The following is a 24,230-nucleotide window of genomic DNA, read 5'->3' on the forward strand; positions in this document are numbered from 1 at the left end:
TTTCCATTGTAAGCACTTTCTAAAAAATCATTTTCACACATTTCTCAGATACATCAATCCTTTCAGCATTCCTCCATGCACACATTATGGTACCCCAGCTCTAAATATAAAAGACTTTTATTATGTCCATTAACCATGGACATATGTGCTCCAAAAGTTTCCTGACATGCAGTCATTTGTGGTTTTTAAATTATAAACAGAAAATATTCACTAGAAAAATAAAACAGCAGCCTATAAATATATCTTTTTACATTTGAGTTTTGTTTGTATATAACAAAAGATTGGATAAATGACTCTCCCAGTTGCCAGCTCCAGGAAGTGAGCATGCATGTGTTTATATACATACAGAGACACACACATATTCACATGTGCAATGAAATCCATGCACTGTACAGGACTCACATATCTGTAATAGCAGGTACCACTGTCTTGCTTCTAAAATAAGGGTACAAATTTTCCTAAGACTCACCAGGTCTCGCTCTGCATAAAAAATTAAGTGGGGAATCAGATAATGCCCAGTAAAATACTTGACAAACAAAGTCATATTTATTGAATGCGTTTATTTTAACAACCAAAAAATTCTAACAGCCTAACAATGCACATAAGTTAAAAATTAATTATCACTTAGTGATAACAAAGATAGTTGATTTACATGGAAAAAAGAACATTTACAATATGTTAATCCTTATTCACATTGTTGATACCGCAATAAAACACAATTTGTTTTTTTCATTTCACAAAAAAAAAAAAAAAGGCGGGAAATTGTGCTTTGTCAAGAGGCACTACAAGAGAAAGTTTCTTCTTCCAAATAGATATTATATGACAGATATTGAATAAATAGACATATATGCATTGTAATTCGCAAAGATCTGGCAAGACCACAGGCTAAAATGCCCACAGATTCACTTAGAACCACTGCAAACTTGGCAGTGAAATTAAAAAATAAAAGGCAAGACTTAGCATTGAAAAATACCTAATAAATTTTTGGTTGAAGTGTAAAAGATACCAAATGCGGATGCCATCGATAGATGAACCACCTTGTAAGAGCTTGGCAAAATCAGTTTCCATTACGTGTATAGAGTGACCTTCAGCAACAGTGTAAGAAGACAATTTGGAAAGAGTAACTCGGAGATCAGGAAGCAGCAACCATGGACTTTCTGATTAAAGCTGCAGCATACTACAGAAATAGGAAGGATGGGGCCAGGGCGAACTGCAAACAACCATCCTTTTGCAAAGGTATATGACGCTCATGTCAAGATAATTTTTAAACATCATTATTTGAAAAAGTACAGGAAAATGTCCCTTTAAAAACTCCAGAGGTTACTGAGCAGCTAGAATTAGCTTGTATTGCAACATGTCTTCTCCCTGTATATTGTAAGTTCTGAGTTAATATCTACACATAGAGGTTTTTTTTTTTTTAACTCCTACCTTTTATACCTTTCAAATATATAAATAGTATTAACAGTTATATTACAATGTTTGTGTAGTAAACAGAAAATAACTTTCAAAGTGATATTGCATGAGGTCTTTGACAAGGTTTCGTGAGAGCACAAAAAAAAAAAAAAAAAAAAAAAAAAAAAAAAAAAAAAATCCAACCATGTGGGACTGTTTAATGACCAGTTTAAAGCATGGATTACGTTCACTAGGCCAGTCCTGAATGTGAGGTCTCCTCTTGCAATTACTGTAAGTAGAAGTGGAAAGTAATGCTTCTGGTGTTTTTCATAGGAAGCTGAAAGAGATCTGGAGTACTATAGTAGATTGCAGCTTTAATGCTAAACATCCAGTCAGCATTAGTTCTGCTTTACATAAGGTAATTGCGATGTAGGTAACTGGGATAATGTTTTCTTTTAGGATGAGTAAGTGATTCTACTGAAATCGCTTCACATACTCTATTGCCCGGAGCTGCACAACGATTCAGAAACAGTTCTTGTTAGGGCTGTCATCCCAGGAAAAGGGACAGGAGAGATTAGGGACTGGAAATGTTTGATTAGGTAGATGGAATGTGTGCGAAGAAGGGGAAGCCCAAAGTGAAACAGAAATCAGAAATGTCTTTTGGGAGAGGGAAGGATGGAGATTTATTTGAGAGGGAGCCCCTTTAACTGGGCAGCAACTTCTTTTCTAACTTAATATTACACTGAACTATTTTCTAGTAAAAAACAAAAAGACAAAAAAACAGCAACAACAAACAACTTTTAAACGAGCAGGCTTATTAATTTTCAGATTTGAAGCCACAAGCAGGTAAATAAATTTCACAACAAAATGTGGCTCATACTATGAATTCCATATGTCCAATGTCAAAATGTCATTTGATCAAGACTTGCACTAATGGACAAAGTTTTCTCTGCACTGAATTTCAGTTTTACTTATTTGGAATTCCACAGAAATGCATCTGTTCACTACATTAATGACAAATTGAATAACGGAACGTAGCGAGTCATTTTATTGAGTCATTTTAAGTGTGCATTGTGTCTTTAAGAGTAATTTGACTTGTATCATTTTAATGTGCCCTGATTTTTTTCACTTTACTTTTTTTTTTCTTTTTTCTTTTTTTTTTTTGGCAGTGTTGGTTTATTTTGTTAAATACATACCTCAAAAATTACCCATTAAGCTGCCAGATAGGAAGCCAAAGAATTAAAAAAAAAAAAAAAAAAAATCAGGGACAAACACAAAAAATAAATAGGAATTCAAAAATAGTCACCCCACCCTGAGAGCAGGCCGCAGTTTATCAAAAAGCCAAAGCGACTCACTGTGAAGTGGTTTTTTTTTAATACATAAACAAGTCTTTTCTTTAAGAACTCATTTCACAGTCTATTCTTTCGGATTGTAAAGTCTCTGTCCCATGCAATTTTAATATATATATGTAAATATAGAGATATATACATATACATATACACACACACTTGTAGCTTCCTCCATTTATGTCGTAGTTCTTTTCATCCTGGAATTTGCCTGATTTAACTTCCGTTAAGTGCAAGGATAATGAAGGCAGAGTCTCCTGTGATTATAATGACTATGATCCAGTCATAGAGACGGGATAAAGTGTAACGCTTTAGTGTCTTTGCCAAGGCGATGTCTGATTCGGAAATACTGAACTTATTCAGTCTATAGGTGTATCCTCTGCAACAAAGAAATGTCCAAAAGGGTAAGAAAACCAAAACAAACAGACATAAAAAGACAAAAATAAAGCAAAAAAACAAAAACAAAAACAAAAAACAAAAAACAAACTTTTAAAGAAATGAAAGCAGAAAATCCTTGGACCGATGTATTGCTTTGCCTAGTAGAAGTTCACATTATCTCTGGTCAATTTCAGCAGGTGCTGCCTTGCTTTTGTCAGCATTTTCCTCCTCGGCCTCCACTTTGTACATCTCCTCGGAGCCTTCCTCGCTGTCGTTCTCCTCTGACTCGGTCAGCAGCTCCTCGTCCTTATACTCGGCCACATCCACCGCTGAGCCCAGGTGCTCTTTCAGCTTCCCGTGGTGCTTCACGTGGTACCGCTGGTTCTGGAAGAACTTGATGATGGTGTGTTTGGGGAGATCCAGCTGGGCCGAAAGAGTGTGGATGGCTTCCTGGTCGGGGTACAGGCCTACATCATGAATAAAGCTTTGGAGGATCCCCAGGGCTTCTAAGGAGATCTTTGTGCGAGACCGGGGCTTTTTGGCACAACTGTCTTCAGTCGGAGGAGGTGGGGGAGGCGCTTCTTCTCTGGGAGGGGAACTCTCCTTGGCTGGCTGAGACTGCTGTCTATGAAGCACCTGATAATTAAGAGAGAAAAAAATGAACATTGGACTCATGATTTTACCCTTCCAAAACCATCAGCCCTCTGAAATATGTGTTATCTATCTAGCACTGGAGGTAAGCTATCGTCATTTGTAAAGTCAGGTCTTTGGAAAGCGTAAAAGCATTTCTGGAGATTTAGTATCTCACCTACAAAACACGAGGTTGATAATAGTAGTATTTGCCAACATTTATATTCTAAGACACAAAGTCAAGTCATTTGTTGCCTAAGGTCATCTCACTTTAAGCAACCTGGCTTCAGAGTCTTCCATACCTTTAACCACCAAGATATGCCACCTCTCTGAAGGCTAACGACAAAGAAACTGGGCACAAAGGGGAAAGTATGGACTCTACCATCATGGCTTCAAGTTCATATTCTTCCACTTAGCTGAGTAACCCTGGACAAGTCACTTAACATCTTTAAGGCTCTATTTCATCATCTATAAAACAGGATAAGAAACTAACATCCTAGAGATGTTGTAAGGATTGAATGACATAATTGTTACAAAGAACAGTGCTTGTCTTAAATCATGGATGGGCAAACTTCGTCAGGAAAGGGCAAGAGAGTAAATATCTGAGGCTCTGGAGGGTCGATCTTTGCCACAACTACTCAGTTCTATTCTATTGCAAAAATAAAGGAACATGGCTGTGTTCCAATAAGACTAGATTTGGCCTATGAGCCATAGTTTGCCTCATCTCTGGCTTAGAGCAAACATCCAATAAATGACAGTAATTATTATCAGCCTCATAATGACTCTTACAGTGTTATAGAGGAATAATTGGTACTTAAGACAGGAAATCAATCCTTTGTAAAATTAGAAATGACTTTATATTCTTTTAGTTCTAATTTTGATTCTTTTGATTTTAAATGTTTTTTTTAGAATGTGAAAATGTTCAAACTAATTTAAAGACATAACTGTTTCTTGAATTATGAATTTAAATGACCATTTTATACTTACATAGATGGACCTTCTCAATATCACTATAAACTAATCCTCTGTTTTGCATATACCTTCTAATTTCTGGATTTTTTTTCTTCTAATGTTAAAGCTTTCTAGTTGTAATTTAAATAATTTTTCTTTTATTTCTACCTATTTCCCACTCATTTAATAAAAAAAGCAAAATCTTAGGTAAACTTACTCAAAGGAACTCAGTCCCAGCTCTCCCCACAGGCCTATGTGAGAAGGACTTTGTGGAGGGGGAGATGGAGCATGAAGTCCTGATGAGGAACTGCAGCCATCGCCCACACCTTACAGCTTCAGCTGTATGACAGAATTACAAGGTTACTGTGCTCTTCCCCACTAAAATGTGTCATGTTGGTTCCAAAGGCAAAGACCACATTTCCTATACTTGGGTCTAACTTCCTAAATCCTCCCAAAACTTTTAAGAAGAGTGAGTTCACTTAAAAAAAAAAAAAAAAAAAAAAAATTCTCCTTTTACTATTCTCTCATATTTTATGGATCTTTTTCATATTAGAATAACAAATTAAACATTTTCCAGAGTTCAGAAGAATAAATCCAACCAATGCAAAGAAAACACATCTAGTTACATTAAAGGACCACTCACACCACCATCCCTGCCACCTTTCCTGCCACCACCACACACTACCCATAGTCTTTTAGCTACGAAACAGCATCAAAGCAAGTATTTAAGAAAAAAAAAAAACAAAACACTCTGCCATTCATCCTAGTCTTGAGGGCCATATGATGAAAAAATACTTTCCCATCAATGTGAAAATGTCAGTCTTTTATGTAGAACTTAACAAATATTAGGGCAGATGAAACTGTTACCTAAATAAGGTAACAATAAACAAAAGAGGTTTAAATTTTTCAAGTAATAATCAAATAATAATAAAAAGGATAATCAGAAGCAAATAAGACTATCTGCTATAATAAGCCGATGGCTAGTGGCAGAAAGAAATCCTAAGCGCAGGACTATAAAACAGTGGCACTAAAGTCCGTACAATGTTGACCAATTAAAATGAATGTTCTTAGCATTTTCCTCACCACTTTCAACTAAGAGTAAACTCATGTGGTCTGTTGTGGTAAGCTGGCATCAGCAAAAAAAGTGAGAGCTCTGTTACTTCAGCATCCTAATTATACCCAGCAGGAAAAGCAGAGCTCCAGGAGTAGGGGTTGGGGGACTGGTGCTGGTCAGGTCAGCTTTCATGGCAGAAGGATATTTGCTCTGAGGCCATGATCTGGGCAGTATGAGCACTGTAATAAGTAAACCTCTATGTCAACAGGTGAGGATTCCAGTTTTGGGGGAAAGAGAGACTGAAATTATGTGCAAAGTACATACTAGAAGAACATAGACTCAAGCATGAGTACTCCCCATTAGAGTAATTGTGCTAATTGGAAAACAAAAGAGAATTAAAATGCCCCATTTTCTAAATTATGCTTGCCTTCTGTAGTAAAAGTCAGCATAACAGTTCCATTTAATTGAATAATTAGATTGGTTCTTCAGGGATTTTCCACTGTGCATTGGTTAGATTTAAAGAGATTTTCCAAAACTATACTTTGAAGTTACTATAATCTTTCTGCATGATTGCATTTGTTCTTCTTCTTAGGTCCAACCAACTGGCCTGCTTCACTCCCCTTTATTTCCTAGAACTGAGCACTAGTAATATATATATACAGAGAAGCCAAACATGAAACAGAGAAAGAACAGTAAGAATAGCTACCCTTCACTGAATGTTTATTCTGTGCCAGGCAGTTCTAAGAACTTTACATGGATTAATTAACTGAATCCTGACAAGTTCCTCACAAAGGTGCCACGTGGATCAAGATTGAACTGGAAACATGTAGCATCTCCTCTTAATTCCGATTTGGAGGATTGGAATTAACAAACATGGGGAGTTGTCGGTCTGATAAAGGATTCCAGGGAACAATGACAAGGCAATTGCCCATGATAGACTAGGAAGATGTTTCTCAAGAGAAGTAATAGTTAGAGAAATTATCTACAAAGTGAAATATATAGTTTCTGGTCAGACAATGTACCATAGTGAGTTGGGCAGCATGGTGACACCTACATGAAGATGGTTAAGTTATATCTTCTAGCATCTTCTAACAGGTAAGGAAAGAGCAGTCAAAACCCTGAATGCCCAAATGGGCATCCCTTAAGTGAAACTGTCTTAAAAGTTACCAAAGGAGCTTTTTCTATTATACTGACACTGTTCTTTGGCTATAAGTCCCTTTCAACCACAATATACATAATATCTGAGATTAAAAGATTCCCAAAGTTATCTGTCCTAACTATCTGTATTCCCCTAAAATGTTCTAATTACTCCAGGCAGAAAGTTATTGTCTTTAGACAATTCCTAGCAAAAGAACAACATAATTTCCTCTCTAGCCAACTGCTAAGAATCCTTCTTAATACCATGTAGTACTTTATTCTAGTGGCATAAGTATTCTGAATGCAAGCAGAGCAGTGCCTAATACCTCTAAGATGGTCTTCTCTAGGCACGAAAACCAATCCAAATCCTCTTCTAAAATCCTCCCATCTAAAGGGCAGAATCAAGTCATCTTTTCTTCACTTTCTCACATCTTGACTAAATAATGTCAACTCTTTTAGCCATTTCTTCACAGGAAAATTTTCTGAACTCTCACTTAACTGATATTTAGGTTTGTTTTTTTTTTTTGGTCTGAATTTCTCAGAACATCTTCTAAATTCCTTGTTAGTGAACTAGAATGAATCAAATTTGGTCTCTGTCCCAAGCAAGTGCCCTGAGAGTCATGCCATTGGTTGCTGATGGAGAGACCTATAAGCGGTTTCATTCCCAGGCTCATTTGACAGTTTGGGCATAATGTTTTTGTTAATTAGTATTTTAAGTCACAAAATTCACAATTACTCCAACTAATAGAATGCCCTGCAAAATGAATAAAATTTTCTTTCCAAACTAGTCCTTTGTGCTATCAGATTATAGTTTTCTGAGATTTTCTTCATATTAAGTTTAACTGAGCATCTTTCAAACTATTTATGAAAAGCTGGCAGGACCAAGGACTTGCCAGCATTACCTTTTTTCCCTTTTTCAAAATGGGCCCAGTGGAGGGGCAAAAAAATCCCCATTGACAGTACCTACTAACGCCAAGCATACAAACACTGCATAAAACCAGAAATGAGTGCCTATGTCCTCTGAAAGGCATGCTCATAGCAGTTTTAGTCATCACTGGAAACAACCCAAGTGTCTACCAATAATAAGACTGAGAAATAAGTTGTGGTATACTTACATAACAGAGCAGTAGGAAAAATGAACTACTGCTATATATACAAACACAGATAAATACCACAGACTTACTGTTGAGTGAAAGAAGTCAGATATGAAAGACTAAAAACTGTATGATTCCACTTATATGAAAGAACAGGAAAAACAAATTAATATATAAGAATAGAAAAAAGTAGGAAAAGCCTGCATTGACAGATCCCAGCATAACAGGTTCCCACTGAGGTTTACTGAGTGGAAGGGGGTGGAAGATAGCCTTCTGGGATGTTGCAAATATTCTCTATATTGACTTGTGCGTTTATTAAAAGGATGTGTGTATGTCTAAAGATTATCAAGCTGTACAATTAAAATCTATGCATTTTACTGTAAGCAAACTATACCATATTTCAATATAAAAGTTTTAAGAAATGGGCTTAGAAGTTGACCTTTATTTATCCCTAAGGCAAACACCCCTCTTCATGTGATTTTCCCAAATAATGGAATATTTAATTCCGTAAGGGTGACTATCCACTCCTTTTTACTCTTGATCTTTGCACACTGAAGCCTACCAACTCATCCTACTTCTTTTTTTGGTTTGGATTTTTCTCCATCAAAATTAAAGTTAATCTAGACAACAAATTCATTTCTGTAAAAAGAGTCCTAAATGGTTTATTTAAAAACCTTTCTTATTCATAACTTCTGCTGTTGATTTTTCAGTATGACAAGCAGGGTTCACAGTAATGAAATTAATGAAATATCTAAGTAGATTTAATAACAATAATAATAGTAATAATAGGTGTTACCATTCATATAAAGCTTACTCATGAGCTACCCATTGACCTAAATGCTATAAATATATTTAATGTTACTTAATTTTTACAGTACTCTTAGAGGCAGGCATTTTTACCCTCATTTTATGATGGGAAAACTGGTGTTCCAAAAGTGTAGATAATTTGCTTAAGGTGCAGAGTTTGTAAGCAGTAGAACTAGGCTTATCAAGCATATCTTATTCAAGGATATGTTAAAGCCCGTGCCCTTAAACATTATAGTCTCCTGACTTCTGTGAGTAAAATATAGAGAAAAATTGAACAAAATCTTTAGAGTAGAGGAGACAGATCGTAAATAAAATGTCAGGTAGTAATAAATACACAGGGCAATGCATAAGGAGGAAGACTGTGGGGAGGGGAAGTTATTTGAGATAAGGTGACTCAGAGAAGGCTCCCTACAGAGGCAGCATTGGAGCCCAGGCCTGAAGGATGTGAAGCCCAGCCATGTGGAAAAGCATTCTAGATAATAGAAAGGCAAGCAAAAAGGCTGCAAGGCAAGAATATACTTGGTACGTTTGCAAAACCGCAAGAAAGTCAGCATGTTAGAGCTGTGCTGCCCAATACAATAGCCACTAACCACATGTGGGTATTTACATTTAAATTAATTAAACAGACAGACAAACACTCAGTTCCTCAGTCACATCAGCCACATTTCAAGTGCTCCATTGTATCACTTGTGCGATGCCATGATGGACAGCACAACACAGAGCATTTCCCTTAGCACAGAAAGTACTGTTGGATAGTACCATGCTCCAGCAAAATGACACCTGAGAGAGCCACGGCCAGAGCATGGAGTGCTTGGCATTCCACCGTCAGGGTAATGGAAAGCCCTCATAGTGAACTTCATTCATAAAATCTGAGATAACCAAAAATACAGTAAGACCTGAAAACTACTACTATTACTAGAAAGATGGGAAAATATTTATATAATTACTTTGCAAGGAAATTTCAGGTTGTAATATATTACTGGATTTTTATTGGAGTATTACAAATAGCAACATTATCATAAAAACAGCCAGAAGTATGCATTGGCACTTCTACCCCCCAAAGAAGTGTCACTTTACACTTAACTGATTGCTGTCTTCTTCATCAGGGGTGTTCATCATATGCCAAAGAAACGATGTAAAAACAGCCCTGGGTTAAAAGAATTTTTTAAAAAGTGTATCCATGTATCAAACATGTATGGAGCATCTACAATAATTGGACCTATTAATTTATACAGCTTTTTAATAAGAAGTCCTATTTCTAACAATTAAGGGCTGATGAATAAGTTATGGGTAGGAATAAACAAATAGAAAGTTAAAAGTCGAGTAAATTCCTTATTTATTTGCTGTAATCTCTCTGGGTTGAAATATGACACCTATGTCTACAAATGGACATGAAGATAGCAATGAAGAATGAGAAGTTGTAAATATACTCAAAAGAGACATTAACTGCAAATGAAACCCAAAAGTTCCTTGCCCAGTCATAAAGCACAATTATAATATGGACACATGTTGTTTCTCTGCCTTCAAAACCGAAAAATTTGAAAACAAAAAGACCTAATGGTACCATGACCAAAGTTGACTGAGAAAGATAAAGCAGCTCTTCTTAAAGCTCTCAGTGTTCAAATGGATATTGAAGGCCTCAATGAAAACCAGCTGGGAGCCATGTGTAAAATATAATGCTTTTTGCCTGTAGGGAAGGAAGTGAGATCTTGAATGATTAAGTTTAGGAAAGTATATAATTCACTGTATCATTATGGGGTGAGCTGCATTACTTATAATATGCCAACACTTTGTGGTCTTCTTTTATAGAGAAAATGAGAAACTATTAAGGAGGTGACTGTATAAGGTGGTTGATCCAGTGCAGTAACAGGTTAAAACAGTTTCCCAGGTGGTCACATCTGTCTCTCTATGACAAGTCTCACCCAAAGCTTCAGGTCCTGTAGGGTAATGTACATTAATAGGAGATGAGAACACAAACAAGATGACTTTTATCCACGTTTATTTTGGGTTAGTATTAGAATTATTTTGATTTGTTGTTTAATTTTACCTCATTTTTCAGAACAGAACATAAACTAGGTGATCCAAAAAAGGAAAGCATTCTTCTACTAAAAGTTCTAAGAAAAAAATACTTAAGGCCAGTCATGGTGACTCATGCCTATAATCCCAGCACTTTGGGAGGCCAAGGTGGGCAGATCACTTGAGTTCAGGAGTTCAAGACCAGCCTGGACAACATGGTAAAATCCTGTCTCTACTAAAAATACAAAAATTAGCCGGACATGGTGGCACATGCCTGAAATCCCAGCTACTTGGGAGGCTGAGACAGGAAAATTGCTTGAACCCAGGACGGGGAGGCTGCAGTGAGCCGAGATCACACCACTGCACTCCAGACTGGGTGACAGAGCAAGACCCTGTCTCAAAAAAAAAAAAAAAAAGTGTGTGTGTGTGTGTGTATGTATGTGTGTGTGTGTGTGTGTGTGTGTATGAGAAATCATTAAGGAGGTGACTGAATAAGGTGGTTGATCCAGTGTAGTAATGGGTTAAAACAGCTTCCCAGGTGGTCACATCTGTCTCTCTCTCTATGATAAGTCTAACCCAAAGCTTCAGATCCTATAAGGTAAGGTACATTAACAGGAGATGAGAACACAAACAAGATTTTATATATACACACACACACACACACACACATACACACACTTTTTTTTTTACTTAAAAGTAACAATTGGTTGAAAGTCCTTATGCATAACTCAATTAGAATTTGTTGAACAGATGAATGAATACATGCTGTTATTTTTTAAATGGACTATATATAAAATATCATGTAATTGGAAGTTTCAAAAACCTAACTCTACCCTCTAATATTCCCCTTTTTTCAAAATCAGCATTGGGGACAATTAATTTTGGCCCAGAATTCAGTGAGGAGAACTTTAATGATTAATAACTAATGTAAATATTAATGTAATTATTTTATGTCTCTGTCACTATTGGACTGTGAGCTACATATTGGCATACCATATGCCTGGGACACAATTAGTGCTCAGTATCTTTGTTCTGTGGCACTGCATTCCGTATTCTCTCTTCTTTACTTTCAGATCAGTTATTATTGTTCAGCAAAACTAGTTATTACTTTCCTTGCTATTATTCCCTTTTAGCAAAACATTCTTTGCTGTGTAAAAAGAAAAAAAACTTCCTAGGGCACTGTATAACTGTAAGATGGCATTGTATACACGTGGTAAGGAGAAGTTTTGAGGTCACAAAGTTCTGGTTTCAAATCCAGTTTTGACTGCAAAACCACAACTGCTTAGTTACTAGCCTTGTAACTCTGAGCACATTACTTACTCTCTCTGAGCCACAGTGTCTGTTAATCTGTAAAATCTTCCTTGTAGTGCTTGTAGTGATAAGGGGGAAAGTGAGATAATATATGCTAAGTATGTAGCAGCAAAGTTTTGAAGTCATAAGTAGGGTTTCAATTAGTACTAGCTATTATGAAATGTGAGGAGGACTTAAGAATCAGGAGTATAATGTGTCACTCATTTTTTCTATCGACATGCTTATTATAAAAGCATCAAATTCAGAAATCTTTTTCACCCCACAGATCTACAAATAGGCACATCTACCGATAACTTTTCTTATTTCTTTCACTCAAATACTACATACATCTTTGTACTTAAAATGGCACCTAGCATAGGAAAGTTGCCTCTGAAGCATATATTACATGAAATTGAGCCTCAAGTTATAGTCCGTTTAGGTTGACACCTTCTATACATACAGCCTGACATCCTGTTAGGAAGACATTCTTTATCAACGGTTCTCAAAGTGTGGTCCATGCAAGAGGCCCATGCCATCAAAACTATTTTCATAGCAAATCCAAGACATTATTTAGAACATAAACATAAACTTTTTGACCTTGCTGAAATTTGCCGTGAGCTCGTGGCTGTGAAAAATACAACTGCCTGGACCATTTGGTGCTGCTGCCTTGATTGTTGCAGGCCAGCATTTCCCACCAGTGCTTTTGTACCATCTGCAAATTTCAGCAAAGTCAAAAAGGTAAATAATATCTTGAATTTGCTGTGAAAATAGTTTCGATGTCATGGGCCTATTGCATAGACCACACTTCAAAATTTGCAGATGGTACAAAAGCATTGGTGGGAAATACTGGCCTGCAACAATCAAAGCAGCAGCACAAAATGGTCCAGGCAGTTGTATTTTTCACTGCCACAAGCTCATGGCAAAAATGATGCCACTTTCATTTAAGAGCATCTTTGATGAAGCAGTAAAATTGTATTACTTAAGTCTCAATCCTCGAGTATACTTCTTTATAATGTTCTGTGTGAAGAAATGGGAAGTGCATATGAAGTACTTCTGTAGCATACTGAGGGAAGATGGTTGTCTTGAGAAACAGCACTTGTGTGATTGTTGGACTTGAAAGCTGAGCCACCCATCTTTGTCATGGAGTATCAATTTGACTTCAAAGAACTAATAGACAGACTATGGTTACTCAGATCTGCATATTTGACATTGTTTTAAAAATAAAGTGAGGCTATCACTCCAGGAAGAATATCTGACAGCATTTGTTGCCAATGATACCTTTTAACCTTTCAAGCAAAACTTAGAATTCTGGGAAAACTTGTAGTGGTCACCATATACTTAATAGTTTCCCAGTACTTAACTTTTTTAATATTAGTGGCAATTTAACAAATATGTTTGGTTTTCCTTTTAAATATGTCATATAATAAAATGTGCCAAAATTTTTTTTTTTTTTTTTTTTTTTTTTTTTTTTTTGAGGCGGAGTCTTGCTCTGTCGCCCGGACTGGAGTGCAGTGGCCGGATCTCAGCTCACTGCAAGCTCCGCCTCCCGGGTTTGCGCCATTCTCCCGCCTCAGCCTCCCGAGTAGCTGGGACTACAGGCGCCCGCCACCTCGCCCGGCTAGTTTTTTTTTTTTTTTGTATTTTTAGTAGAGACGGGGTTTCACTGTGTTAGCCAGGATGGTCTCGATCTCCTGACCTCGTGATCCGCCCGTCTCGGCCTCCCAAAGTGCTGGGATTACAGGCTTGAGCCACCGCGCCCGGCCTCTGTGCCAAAATTTTTAAGGGCTGCATGACCTTACAAAATACAGTAAACCTGCAAGGTGTTATAAAGTTATGAATAGGTAAAAGAGAAAGTGTAAAAAGTTCAATATAGTTTTAGATTCAATTCCACTTTGCAACTAACCATTAAGAAACTACCACTTGTAGAATGTTGCTCTAGTATCAAAGAAGAATATCACAATGATGTGAAATGCAGATTAAAATATTTCTTCCTATTGCAGTTACATGTCTACCTGAGGCTGGATTTGCCTTATCAGCGTCAACCAAAACCACATATTGTATTAGACTAAATGCTGAAGCAACTATGAAAATCCAATTGTCTTTCATTAAGTCAGACTTTAAAATACTTGCAAAAGTATATAAAACAATGGCATTCTCTTATTATTTTTCTGCTTTTAAAATATATTTATTGTCAATATAACATTTACATATATGCATATATAGTTGGCCTACCACATCCATGGGTTCCATATCTATGGATTCAACAAACCACAATCAAAAATATTTAGGAAAAAAAGGACGGTTGTGTCTGTACCTAACATGTACCAACTATTTTTTGTCATTATTCCCCAAACAATACAGTATAATAACTATTTACGTAGCATTTATACTGTATGAGGTATCAGAAGTAAACTGATATAATTCAAAGTATATGGAAGGATGTATGTACATTATATGCAAATACTACACCATTTTACATAAGGGGCTGGAACATCCATCAATTTTGTTATTTGCAAGAGGTCCTGAAATCAATCCCCCCTGAATACAAAGGGATGACTGTGTATTATCTATAATGATTTTTAAATTAGTAAGCATTTAAAAAATTCCTCAGAATTAATTTCTAATATGGTAATATTGGTAAATATAACACATTATTGGGGTCCTCAATAGTAACAGTGAAAAGAGATTCTGAGACTAAAAAGTTTGAAAACTTTGGAAGACATGAATCACGCTCAATAGTAAAAACATCCTTACTTGAGTCAAATCACTTAGGAAAGCCTTAGAGAAAGAGTGTAGGAGAAAATCACTTAGGAAAGCCTTAGGGAAAGAGTGTAGGAGAAATTACACATGCATTATGATTTGTCTCTTGACTTTATCACACAAAGACATTTTCACAGGCAAAACATATTCTCCTAGATACACAACTCAGCACTATTTCTAACTTCAAATGATGTTACTTAAGTTGGCTCTTATGATTGTAATTTCACATCCTAACATTACAGGACTTATTAAAAAACCATGGTTTAGCTTTGTTGCTTTTTTTGGATTACACAGTATCCTAAGGTCAAAACTCAGGAAATCTGTTATTAAAAAAAAAAAAAAAGTATCCATGAAGTGATGACAAATTGCAGACTACAGGTGTTAGATTACATTTTGACTCCAGGCAGATTTAATATAAGTTGGTTCTCTTTTACAATTGCTCTTAGCACATACAGCTATAGGAGGGGGATTTTAAAAAAAGAGAGAGAGAGAGAGAGACAGAATAAGAAAAAAAAAGTGGTGGTCAATAAAAGAAGACCATGTCAAGAGAAATCAATACAAACAAGCAAAATGGTAGGAAGTCTGACATGGAAATATGTGTTCAATTTCATCCAGCCTTAGTCTGTTTTTTTTTTTTTTTTAAATATTGTAACCAAGATACTATGGGAACACTGTGTATGTTTTTAATGCAGTTTAATAATTGTTTCTCAAAATAAACACTTTGGTCAAAGATAAAAGCATAAAAATATTGTGACACAATCAGCTGTTAAACTTGGGTTTTAGAGGAAGCATGGTTCTTAAAACAGCCTTTGGCTTATATCATTTCCTCTTTGGTTATAAATTGAGAACAACTATACCAACAGCTTTGGTATAGTTTGTTGGGCAGGGCGGGGAATGGCACAGTCATTAATCTGATTGCTGAGAGTGGCCAGAATCTGCAAACACTGAAGAGGTAGGTGGCTGAGTGAACTGATTCTTCAATATAAGGAGATGAGTAACTATATCAAATAGATATGAAGAGAGTATAGAAAACAATCTACTCTCCAGTTAGAACTTGGGGAAAAGCATGGACACATAATGTATCTAATGGCAATTATTCCTTTCCCTTCATCAGTACCATCTGAGAAATGGGTTTATTTGATCATCTAGGGCTAACATGACCAAAACGATTCCACAAAAACAATGAACACAATCCATGAGAAGACTGAGGAAGACCGGACCCTTTAGGACAGCCCAGGCTGTGACCATGTGTCCCTATGCCTGGGAGACGCCATCCCCAGCCCACCTGCCACATTCTCACTTGCCTGACATCCATAAGCACTAATTTCTCCCTGTTCTGACACTCCTCCACCACTCTTCACAAAGTATTCTCAGAACACAAAGCCTAGCCTAAAAATTCACAGGAAAGGCCTATCTTTTGAAGACCCAATTCAAGGCACAGACTAAAGTGTCTTTAAAGACCTTACATTTGGTAAAAATGAATAAAGAGTAAGATGGAAATGAGCAGGGTAACAGTTACCTCTAGGATTCTGATTTTTAAATAAATGTGTGACTTGCTTCATGGGTATGATTGAGAAAAAAAGTGTCTTTAGCAGCAGCATACATGAAAGAAGATGCTCTTAAGTTAAACATAACCAGGTAACTAAATGAGGAAGATGAAAGGTTATGATGACTTGGTACCACAATCCCAATGATATTAAAAGAACCAACCTGGAAATTTGTAATACTTCAGCAACGGAAAAAGGCTAAGGAAGAAAGATGTGCAAAGGGTTCAGATTAAGCATGATCCATCAGAATGCTTAAACAGTTAATCCAGCTGGCTAAATAATTATCAAGTGAAGTAAAAATGTGACCCAAATGAAAATAACTTCATCAATGCCAGTGACACATGATTTGTGAGCTCTGAAGCTTGTTTTAAAACAGATTCAAGGTAAGCTTAAAATAATAGAATACAGAGACCACTTCAGATAAATACATTTCATCCAGTAAATTTAACCAAAGCAGAGTTTTGATTCTTTTTAAAAGAAAATGCTTTAAGACACATGAAGGAAAAGAATAGATACATTGAGTAAGAAGAGACATCACCTAGTCAGTCAAGAAGTGTCAATGAAGACTTAAATAATGATTCCTAAGGTAAAGCACCAAAGAATCAGAATTCAAACCATTTCCAAATCCCTTTATAGTATTTATAAATCTAGTGATGAAAAATATAAATTGAAATCATCCTATTTGGAATAGGATGATTTAGAAACAAGGATAATATGGAGGCGTGTGGTGGGGGGAGATTATCTGTGTATACTTTCAGTCATAGGATCTCAATAAATTATGTAAGTTTCATTGAAATAAAGCATTACTATTACTGATTTACACACAGATTATTTACTATGACTCCGTGGTCATATATCAAATTTCTGTAATTATTTAAATCCTGTAATTATTTTCAAAGCTCTTTATCATCTTTTGTATTTCTTATTTCTTAAAAAGAATGAAATAATCTCACAATATTGGCAGGTACTATTGTATTTATTCTTCAGAAGAAGAAACAAATATACAAAATTGAGCTCTGACTCCAAAATGACATACCCCTGAGTCTAACATGTAACAAATATATGCTTACTGCTGTTTAGCTAGTTAATGGAGAAAAATACAAAATTATGTTGTTTCAATCGAAGTTTTTAGCACAAATTTCTTTCAGTGTGAATAAACACTTTCAACTAAAATCTACTAAACTCTAAGAATAACACTATAAATGATAGAGGCTATTATTCAATATTTCAAGTTTGGAATTAAAAGTGAAAACAACAAAAATGTTAGCAAAAATTAGAATACCTTATGGGGAAGTTTCTCTCCCAAATGTCCGTTTAGAGTGGATTATAAAGGGATTTTTACATTTCTATCTCTGTGTACCATTTTTACAAAGCAGATACCCAATTTCATCAAAATTTGCTAGCTCAAAAAGAGAGACTCTTCCTGACAAACCTCAGCCAAGAACCAGTTTAGGATTTAAAATCCCCATAACTGCAATGGCACTAGTGACATCACAACTGAAGTGTTTTACAGCTTCTTAAAAGAGAGGACTTCAATTATTTAAGGAGAAAGGGTATTTGGATGAGATGCTTTACTTCAGGGGAAAGAGATGAAAGAAGGTAATCCATGTGTTTAAAGCCTCACATGAGGCTGTTTAGAATCCCATATTAGGCCACATTTTCTATATAATTTTTACAGTTGGGGTACTCAGAAGTCAGAACAATCTGACAGTTATGGTTAGTGAAAATATTAGATGTTCACCAAGAAAATACTACCTCAGCATATTTTTTGCTTTCTGAATGTAACCACTTAATAACAGGACTTGAGAAAACTGCACTGTGTGAATCAAACACATAAAAGTACAAATATGCCTTTTATAGAAAGCAAATCTTAAACAGTGCATTATAATCAACCACTCTGGTAAAAGAAAAAAAATATCTAGCATTACCACACCACTGACATATTACAGTTTATTATACCCAAAAGTCCAAACTGGGTAAACAAAGTCAAATGATCAAAGAAGGGTTTTCGCCTCAAACCATGAGGCAGAGGCCATTGATCTCTAGGGAGAGGCAGCAAAGATTCCTGGTGGCTTAGCTCTTAAAAGGTATCAAGTGAGAGCTTATCAAACCTAGTCTTTAGTTTTCAACTTCATTTAATTTCATCAGAGACTGGCTTTCTTGGTATTACTTTCTTTCAAGAGAAAAATAATATGGAAAAATTAAATGATGTGAGGTAGAAACTTCCCAAAAGTTTGGGCTCTTAATTCTAGGGTATGCTTTTCCATTTTAAAGCACTTTTAATTTGTTATGGGAATATTGGTTTTGTATCCTCCACATTAATGATCTTACTACCTGAAACCAGGTATGGATAGACTTTTCCTTCTCAACTTTGTGGTAGGTGTATCGGGGGAGAAGTGAAAAGCCAACAAGGACAGGCACTCTTGTTTAGATCACGGCTTTCTCAAGAAAATAAGTCTCCTTTTCCCAGGGAGCCAAGGATGGTCACTGGGAAGAGAAATCTCAGTTCCCAATTCCCTGGGGCAAAGTAACTGGACTGGTGACTCCTTTTCCCACAAGCAAGATTCCAGTCTCCGAGCAGCAGAGGACCATGCTACTCCCACAAGACCATTCAGCATTCTTATCTACTCAGATTCACCAAACAAGTCCAATTGTGTCTCCATACCACATCTCCTTGGCTTTTCTCAGCATATTTGCTTACCCTGTGTAGGTCGTCCTCAGAAACTGGAACTGTCAAGTTATTATACTTTCAAATGTGGATATGCTTCAGGGTGGATTTAATTTAATAGCTGGGAACTCAGTACAAAACAAACATTCTTACAAATGACATTAGCAGGGAATTAATCATTAACGCTCTCAATTGGTGCTCCAAGACTAACCCCCAGGTTGCTCCAGCCAAGATCTGAGAGTTCTCACTAACTCTTTCCCCTCATCTGAAACTCTACATCTAGTTGATCCCACATGTTGCTGATTATTCCTTTTAAACAGTTCTTGGATTAATTTTCCCATCTCCAGATGTACTTCCATTGCTGTAATTCAGACTCCCATAATCTCTTGCCTGAATTACTCTGACTTCCTCCCAACAGGCCTCCCTGTCACAGCCAACCGAACATCTTGCTAAAGGCCCAGTGGCCTTCAGGTGGTCTAGGTCTCTTCTGTGTCCAAGAAGGCCCCGTAACCTGACTGCAGCCTGAGCCCCTGCCCGTCCTTGCTCCCCAGCCCCTGCCTTGCAGGCTGTGCTCCAACAACTCTACACTGGAGCCCCCAGACTCATGCTGTGTCACCCTTTCTTGGAAACCTCTGATGAATCTGTAAGGGCCATGAGCAGCACTACTTCCTGGAAGCCTTCTGAGTTCTCCAACTCACCAGGTTTGGGGCAGGTGTGACCCTTTTGTGCTTTTCTTTCTCTTATTTACACGCTGTATTATAGCTATCTGCTCTCATATCTGCCTCTCCACTGATCTCTGGGCTCCTTAAGGATAGATTCTGTGTTATATTCACCTCCACATACTCTAAACTTAGCACAATGTCAAGGCACTGTGCTTTGAATGAATATATACATCTACACGGGCAATAGCCATATTATACAGACTGAAAGACACCCTAAAATTTAGAACACATCTAATAGTCTTAAGGGGAAATAAAGTATTAAGTCTACGTAGGCACTCACTGAAAATACACTTATTACCGAAAAGAGCTGAATTATCATAGTTTATAATAATTTGATACATGTACACATACACTTTGTATAGGTTAATAAATGCCATACTGACTCACATAGTTCTTTAATTTCCCAAAAAAAACTGATTGAAAATTATTAACACTCAAGAGACATTTAAGGTATTCCTATTCTCAGGGATAAAAACTGACATATTCATCAGTTTGCTTCTCTCTCTCCCTCCCCAATCTGCAGAAATATTTCTACTATCACCAGAACTTAAAGGGCCTGCAGCAGACAGCTTCCATGACAAGAAAAGTTGCTGCTGGCAAAACAGCAAAACAACAAATAAAAATGAGAGAATCCATATAAGACAAACAAAGGGAACCTTTAAAAACAACACAGAATTTATAAAAGCCAGAAGTATTTGTTTAAAAATGGATCATATGTATCACAATAAGATTCTGAAATGTCAATGGCTCTCAACTGAGCAAAATATGAAAGAATATTGCTTATATACAAAATACTATAGAAAACACTGAATGTCCTGTCCAAAACACATATTAAATGCCAAAATGATTTTCTTTGGAATGGAATGAACAAAGAGAGCCTTTGTGAAGAAACAACAAAGAAAAAAAGTAACACAATTAATTCAATGTATATATTTTTTTGCCTACACTTTGATGTAACTTCTATAGTTCCAACACCACATATTCCAAAGTGAGCAAAGAGAATGGTTTCAAGTTAGAGCCACAAACTGTCTTTACTGCTTTTTGCCTATCTCTGTAGCTTACTTCGACTTTATCAAAATTTGCTTCTAAAAATATGCAACTGAAACTAAATAAATAATGGAAGTTAAGAAAATCTAGAGGCCAAATATAAGCCATTTCATTTATACTTACAGAAATCAAAAAGCATTTTGGCATCAAACAACATTGTTTTTAGGGTACAGTGCCTTCAGGGCATTATATAATTACCTTTATTGAGAGTACAGTTTTTAGCTTTGTCAGGGTCGCTATTGGAATTGTAATTCCATGCCGAGCAGAGTTCTATCAAAACTCTATTATCATATTAAAACACTTGAGTAGGCCAGGTGCGGGGGCTCACATCTGTAATCCCAGCACTTTGGGAGGCCGAGGTGGGTGGATCACCCGAGGTCAGGAGTTTGAGACCAGCCTGGCCAGCATGGCAAAACCCAGTCACTATTAAAAATACAAAAATTAGCCAGGTATGGTGGCACACGCCTAAATCCCAGCTACTCGGGAGGCCGAGGCAGGAGAATTGCTTGAGCCTGGGAGGCGGAGGTTGCAGTGAGCCAAGATCACGCCACTGCACTCCAGCCTGGGGGATAGAGCAAGACTCAATCAAAACAAAACAAAACAAAACAAAACCAACAACGAAAAGCAAAAACAAAAAAAAAACCAAAAACCACTTGATCAAGGGTACCCTCAAAATTCCAAACTTTCTATTTCTGAGACTAGAACAGATTTAATGGGATATTTTGAAAGAAGAGCAGGTAAAAAGAATATTTGTGAAAAGCAATGCTAAAATAAAACCACTTCATATGGCAGAAACAGAAAAGGCAAAATTTACCATATATAGTGGAGCAATGGGTATTAAATAATCATCTCTGAATAAACTCTACAAATCAATATGGTCCTTTTGGTCTACATCAAGAATGCTATTGCCTAAAGGAAATCTCTAAGGTCAACCAGCAATTAACTGAAAGGTTTTGATTGAAAATGCTATTGACGGCTTTCATATCAGACAGCTTCCTGGTTATTATACTTCATGGGCTAAGTAGGTGCCAAGACATTAAACTGTCAATAATCTATTAATATGAGACTGCTACGCTTACTCTCCCTGAATCTGGGCAGGCAAACGTATTCAAGCCATGTACCAATGCATTAGAACTAATGCAAATCCCCCAACCCTGATGTGGAAATCATATCTTTATTATCTATCAGTTTAAATGTCTAACAGTGTTGACAGAATATAAGAAAAATATGCAGATAATAAATGCTTATTCAGATGAGTTAAACTAACATTTGTTTTTAAAGAGATGGCTAAAGGGATAGAGAACATGTCTTGGAATCTGACTTCCTTTCTAAGCCATATTTAACAGTTTCTAAATTGAATGTAATAAACACTTTACAAAGAGAAATGAGAAGTTATTTAAAGCGAGGCTTATAGGTCCTTGCCACTCAGCATCTGGAAAGCAGTTATACATTGGGGAGTGGAGGAGAACTTTTAATGAATTTAATAGAGAAAAAGCACTTTAATTAAATGCTGTCAAAGTAGATTGTATTAATGACGGTACACAGAGGAATTTTAAGCCAGCCAAGTTTATTTAGCAAATAGAAACAGGGCTTTTGAAGCCTGCAAGTATTTATGTTTCTGCAGTTGCAGTACAGCTAGATGATGGTGTCAAATGAAACTGTTGAGTTATTAGATATGATTTTATTTATTGTGTATTATTAAAGTTTCAAAAGCCTTAGGGGAATTAATCTCATTTTCAAAATGAAATACCACATTTGATCACAAAAGGTTAAGAAGAGAGAATACTGTTCCCCAATTTTTTCCTGTTCCCTGGAATTTTGATGCAGGTGAATGGCTAGTGAGGACAGCCTTTTCTAGGTTCATGCAGCCAGCATTCACTTTATTGGACAGTAGTATAGTAGCAAAGAAATCAATGATAGTATTTCTCCTGTGAGTTTTTCTCCTGTTTTTTTTTTTTCCTAGTGATTTGCCACCAAACATAATTCATTCTATTATACATAGCAATAAGCTGAAAAATGACCAAAGCTCTTAAAAATCTCCATGAAAATTTGGTTGCCATAACTTTCTTAATCGAAAACATGAGTAGCCCAAACTTCTACAAAGGAAAAGGTATCAAATGTTTGACTTGGGGGCAACAGGAAAAAAAGGGGTCTTTCTTAGTATTTTCTATTCAGAAGTTGACCACACACCAAACCTATTATTGATGATAACATTTTTTTAATAAACAAAGAAAATATGGGCCTTAATGCATGAAAAATGTAAAAGATTGAAAAGTTGGTCTGGCTGGAAAATACTATGTGTGTGTCAAAATGATTTTCTCTACCATCTGTAAAAATGTAATTATCCATGATATGCTATTACCCATGATATGCTACAAGGGTGAAGGATTTCAAGTAAATCCATTGGAAGCTGAGGATTCGCTTTTGGTATTCAGTCTCTGACACCATGTCTGTGAGATCACAAACCACTGCCATGACGTACCACATCCTTCTTGCAGTTATATATACACCCTTTCAGCCTGTCTTTAGCTTTTAATTCAAAACATGAAAAGGGGGGAGAAAGGAAACGTCTGAGGGTGGGAGAAAACAAAACACAAAACTCAGCATCTATTTCCTTTCAAGAAGAGAAAAATTATCACAAATACTTTCAACTTTCTAAATAATTAATCTAATTTTTAATGCTCCCCCCAAACTAGTTATTAATATCGTATGTTTGGTCTGTGTCTTTGTAGCTCTGGAATTTATAAGTAACTCTGCGTTTCCCATCTCTGCCAAGATGTTTCCGACTAATCTTTGAAATGTGGCAAATGCAGATGAATATGACATGAAATAGGAACTGATTACATACACTTTCTATATGTGAGGAATGGCAACCCAGAACACAGATGACAGTTACATGTTCATATGGTAGAAAGTACTGCTCTGCTTCATATATGCAAATATATAGAGATCATCAAAGTACAGCATGCCACCTCTATTACATCTGTATTAGGGACTCAAATTGGTTGATTTCTTATCAACAAAATGACAAGAAAATTTCTTCTCTCCTGGTAAATTGGTAGTTCTAATACGAAGATCTATTGAAGAATTGTCAACTGACAGAATATCCTGATGCATTTGATCCAGGTTATGTTTTACAACCAAAGAATCAGTTAATTTGGTTCTTTCCTTTCATTACTATGTTAACTTACTAGGTATGCTGTTTAACTATTTTAGCTCCTATCTCCTTGGGAGGTTTTCATTTCCCATGATGCACCCAAATAAGAGTTCCTCTCAAAAGTATAGCCCTAAATTACACCACATGGAAATATTTGGCATTGGCCCACCAAAATTCCTTGCCACTCTTCTCTTACCACATTTTTGAGTACACTATTGACATGCATTGTTAAAA

At 36.3% G+C, this 24,230-nt stretch overlaps 1 protein-coding gene across 3 annotated transcripts in view; it reads right to left on the minus strand.

Annotated features, from left to right (window-relative positions):
- Window positions 1-543: 543 nt before the first annotated feature.
- The window catches only part of SATB2 (SATB homeobox 2), a 202,135-nt gene continuing 178,448 nt past the window's right edge, over window positions 544-24,230 (minus strand). For all 3 annotated transcript variants that reach the window (XM_010373689.2, XM_010373697.2, XM_030917024.1), the window contains one exon: window positions 544-3,752. In XM_010373689.2, coding sequence (XP_010371991.1) covers window positions 3,291-3,752 — 462 coding nt within the window. In that variant the 3' untranslated portion in view covers window positions 544-3,290. The remainder of the gene's footprint in view (window positions 3,753-24,230) is intronic.

This window comes from Rhinopithecus roxellana, chromosome 14 (assembly GCF_007565055.1).
Source record: "Rhinopithecus roxellana isolate Shanxi Qingling chromosome 14, ASM756505v1, whole genome shotgun sequence".
NCBI classification, from domain to species: Eukaryota; Metazoa; Chordata; class Mammalia; order Primates; family Cercopithecidae; genus Rhinopithecus; species Rhinopithecus roxellana.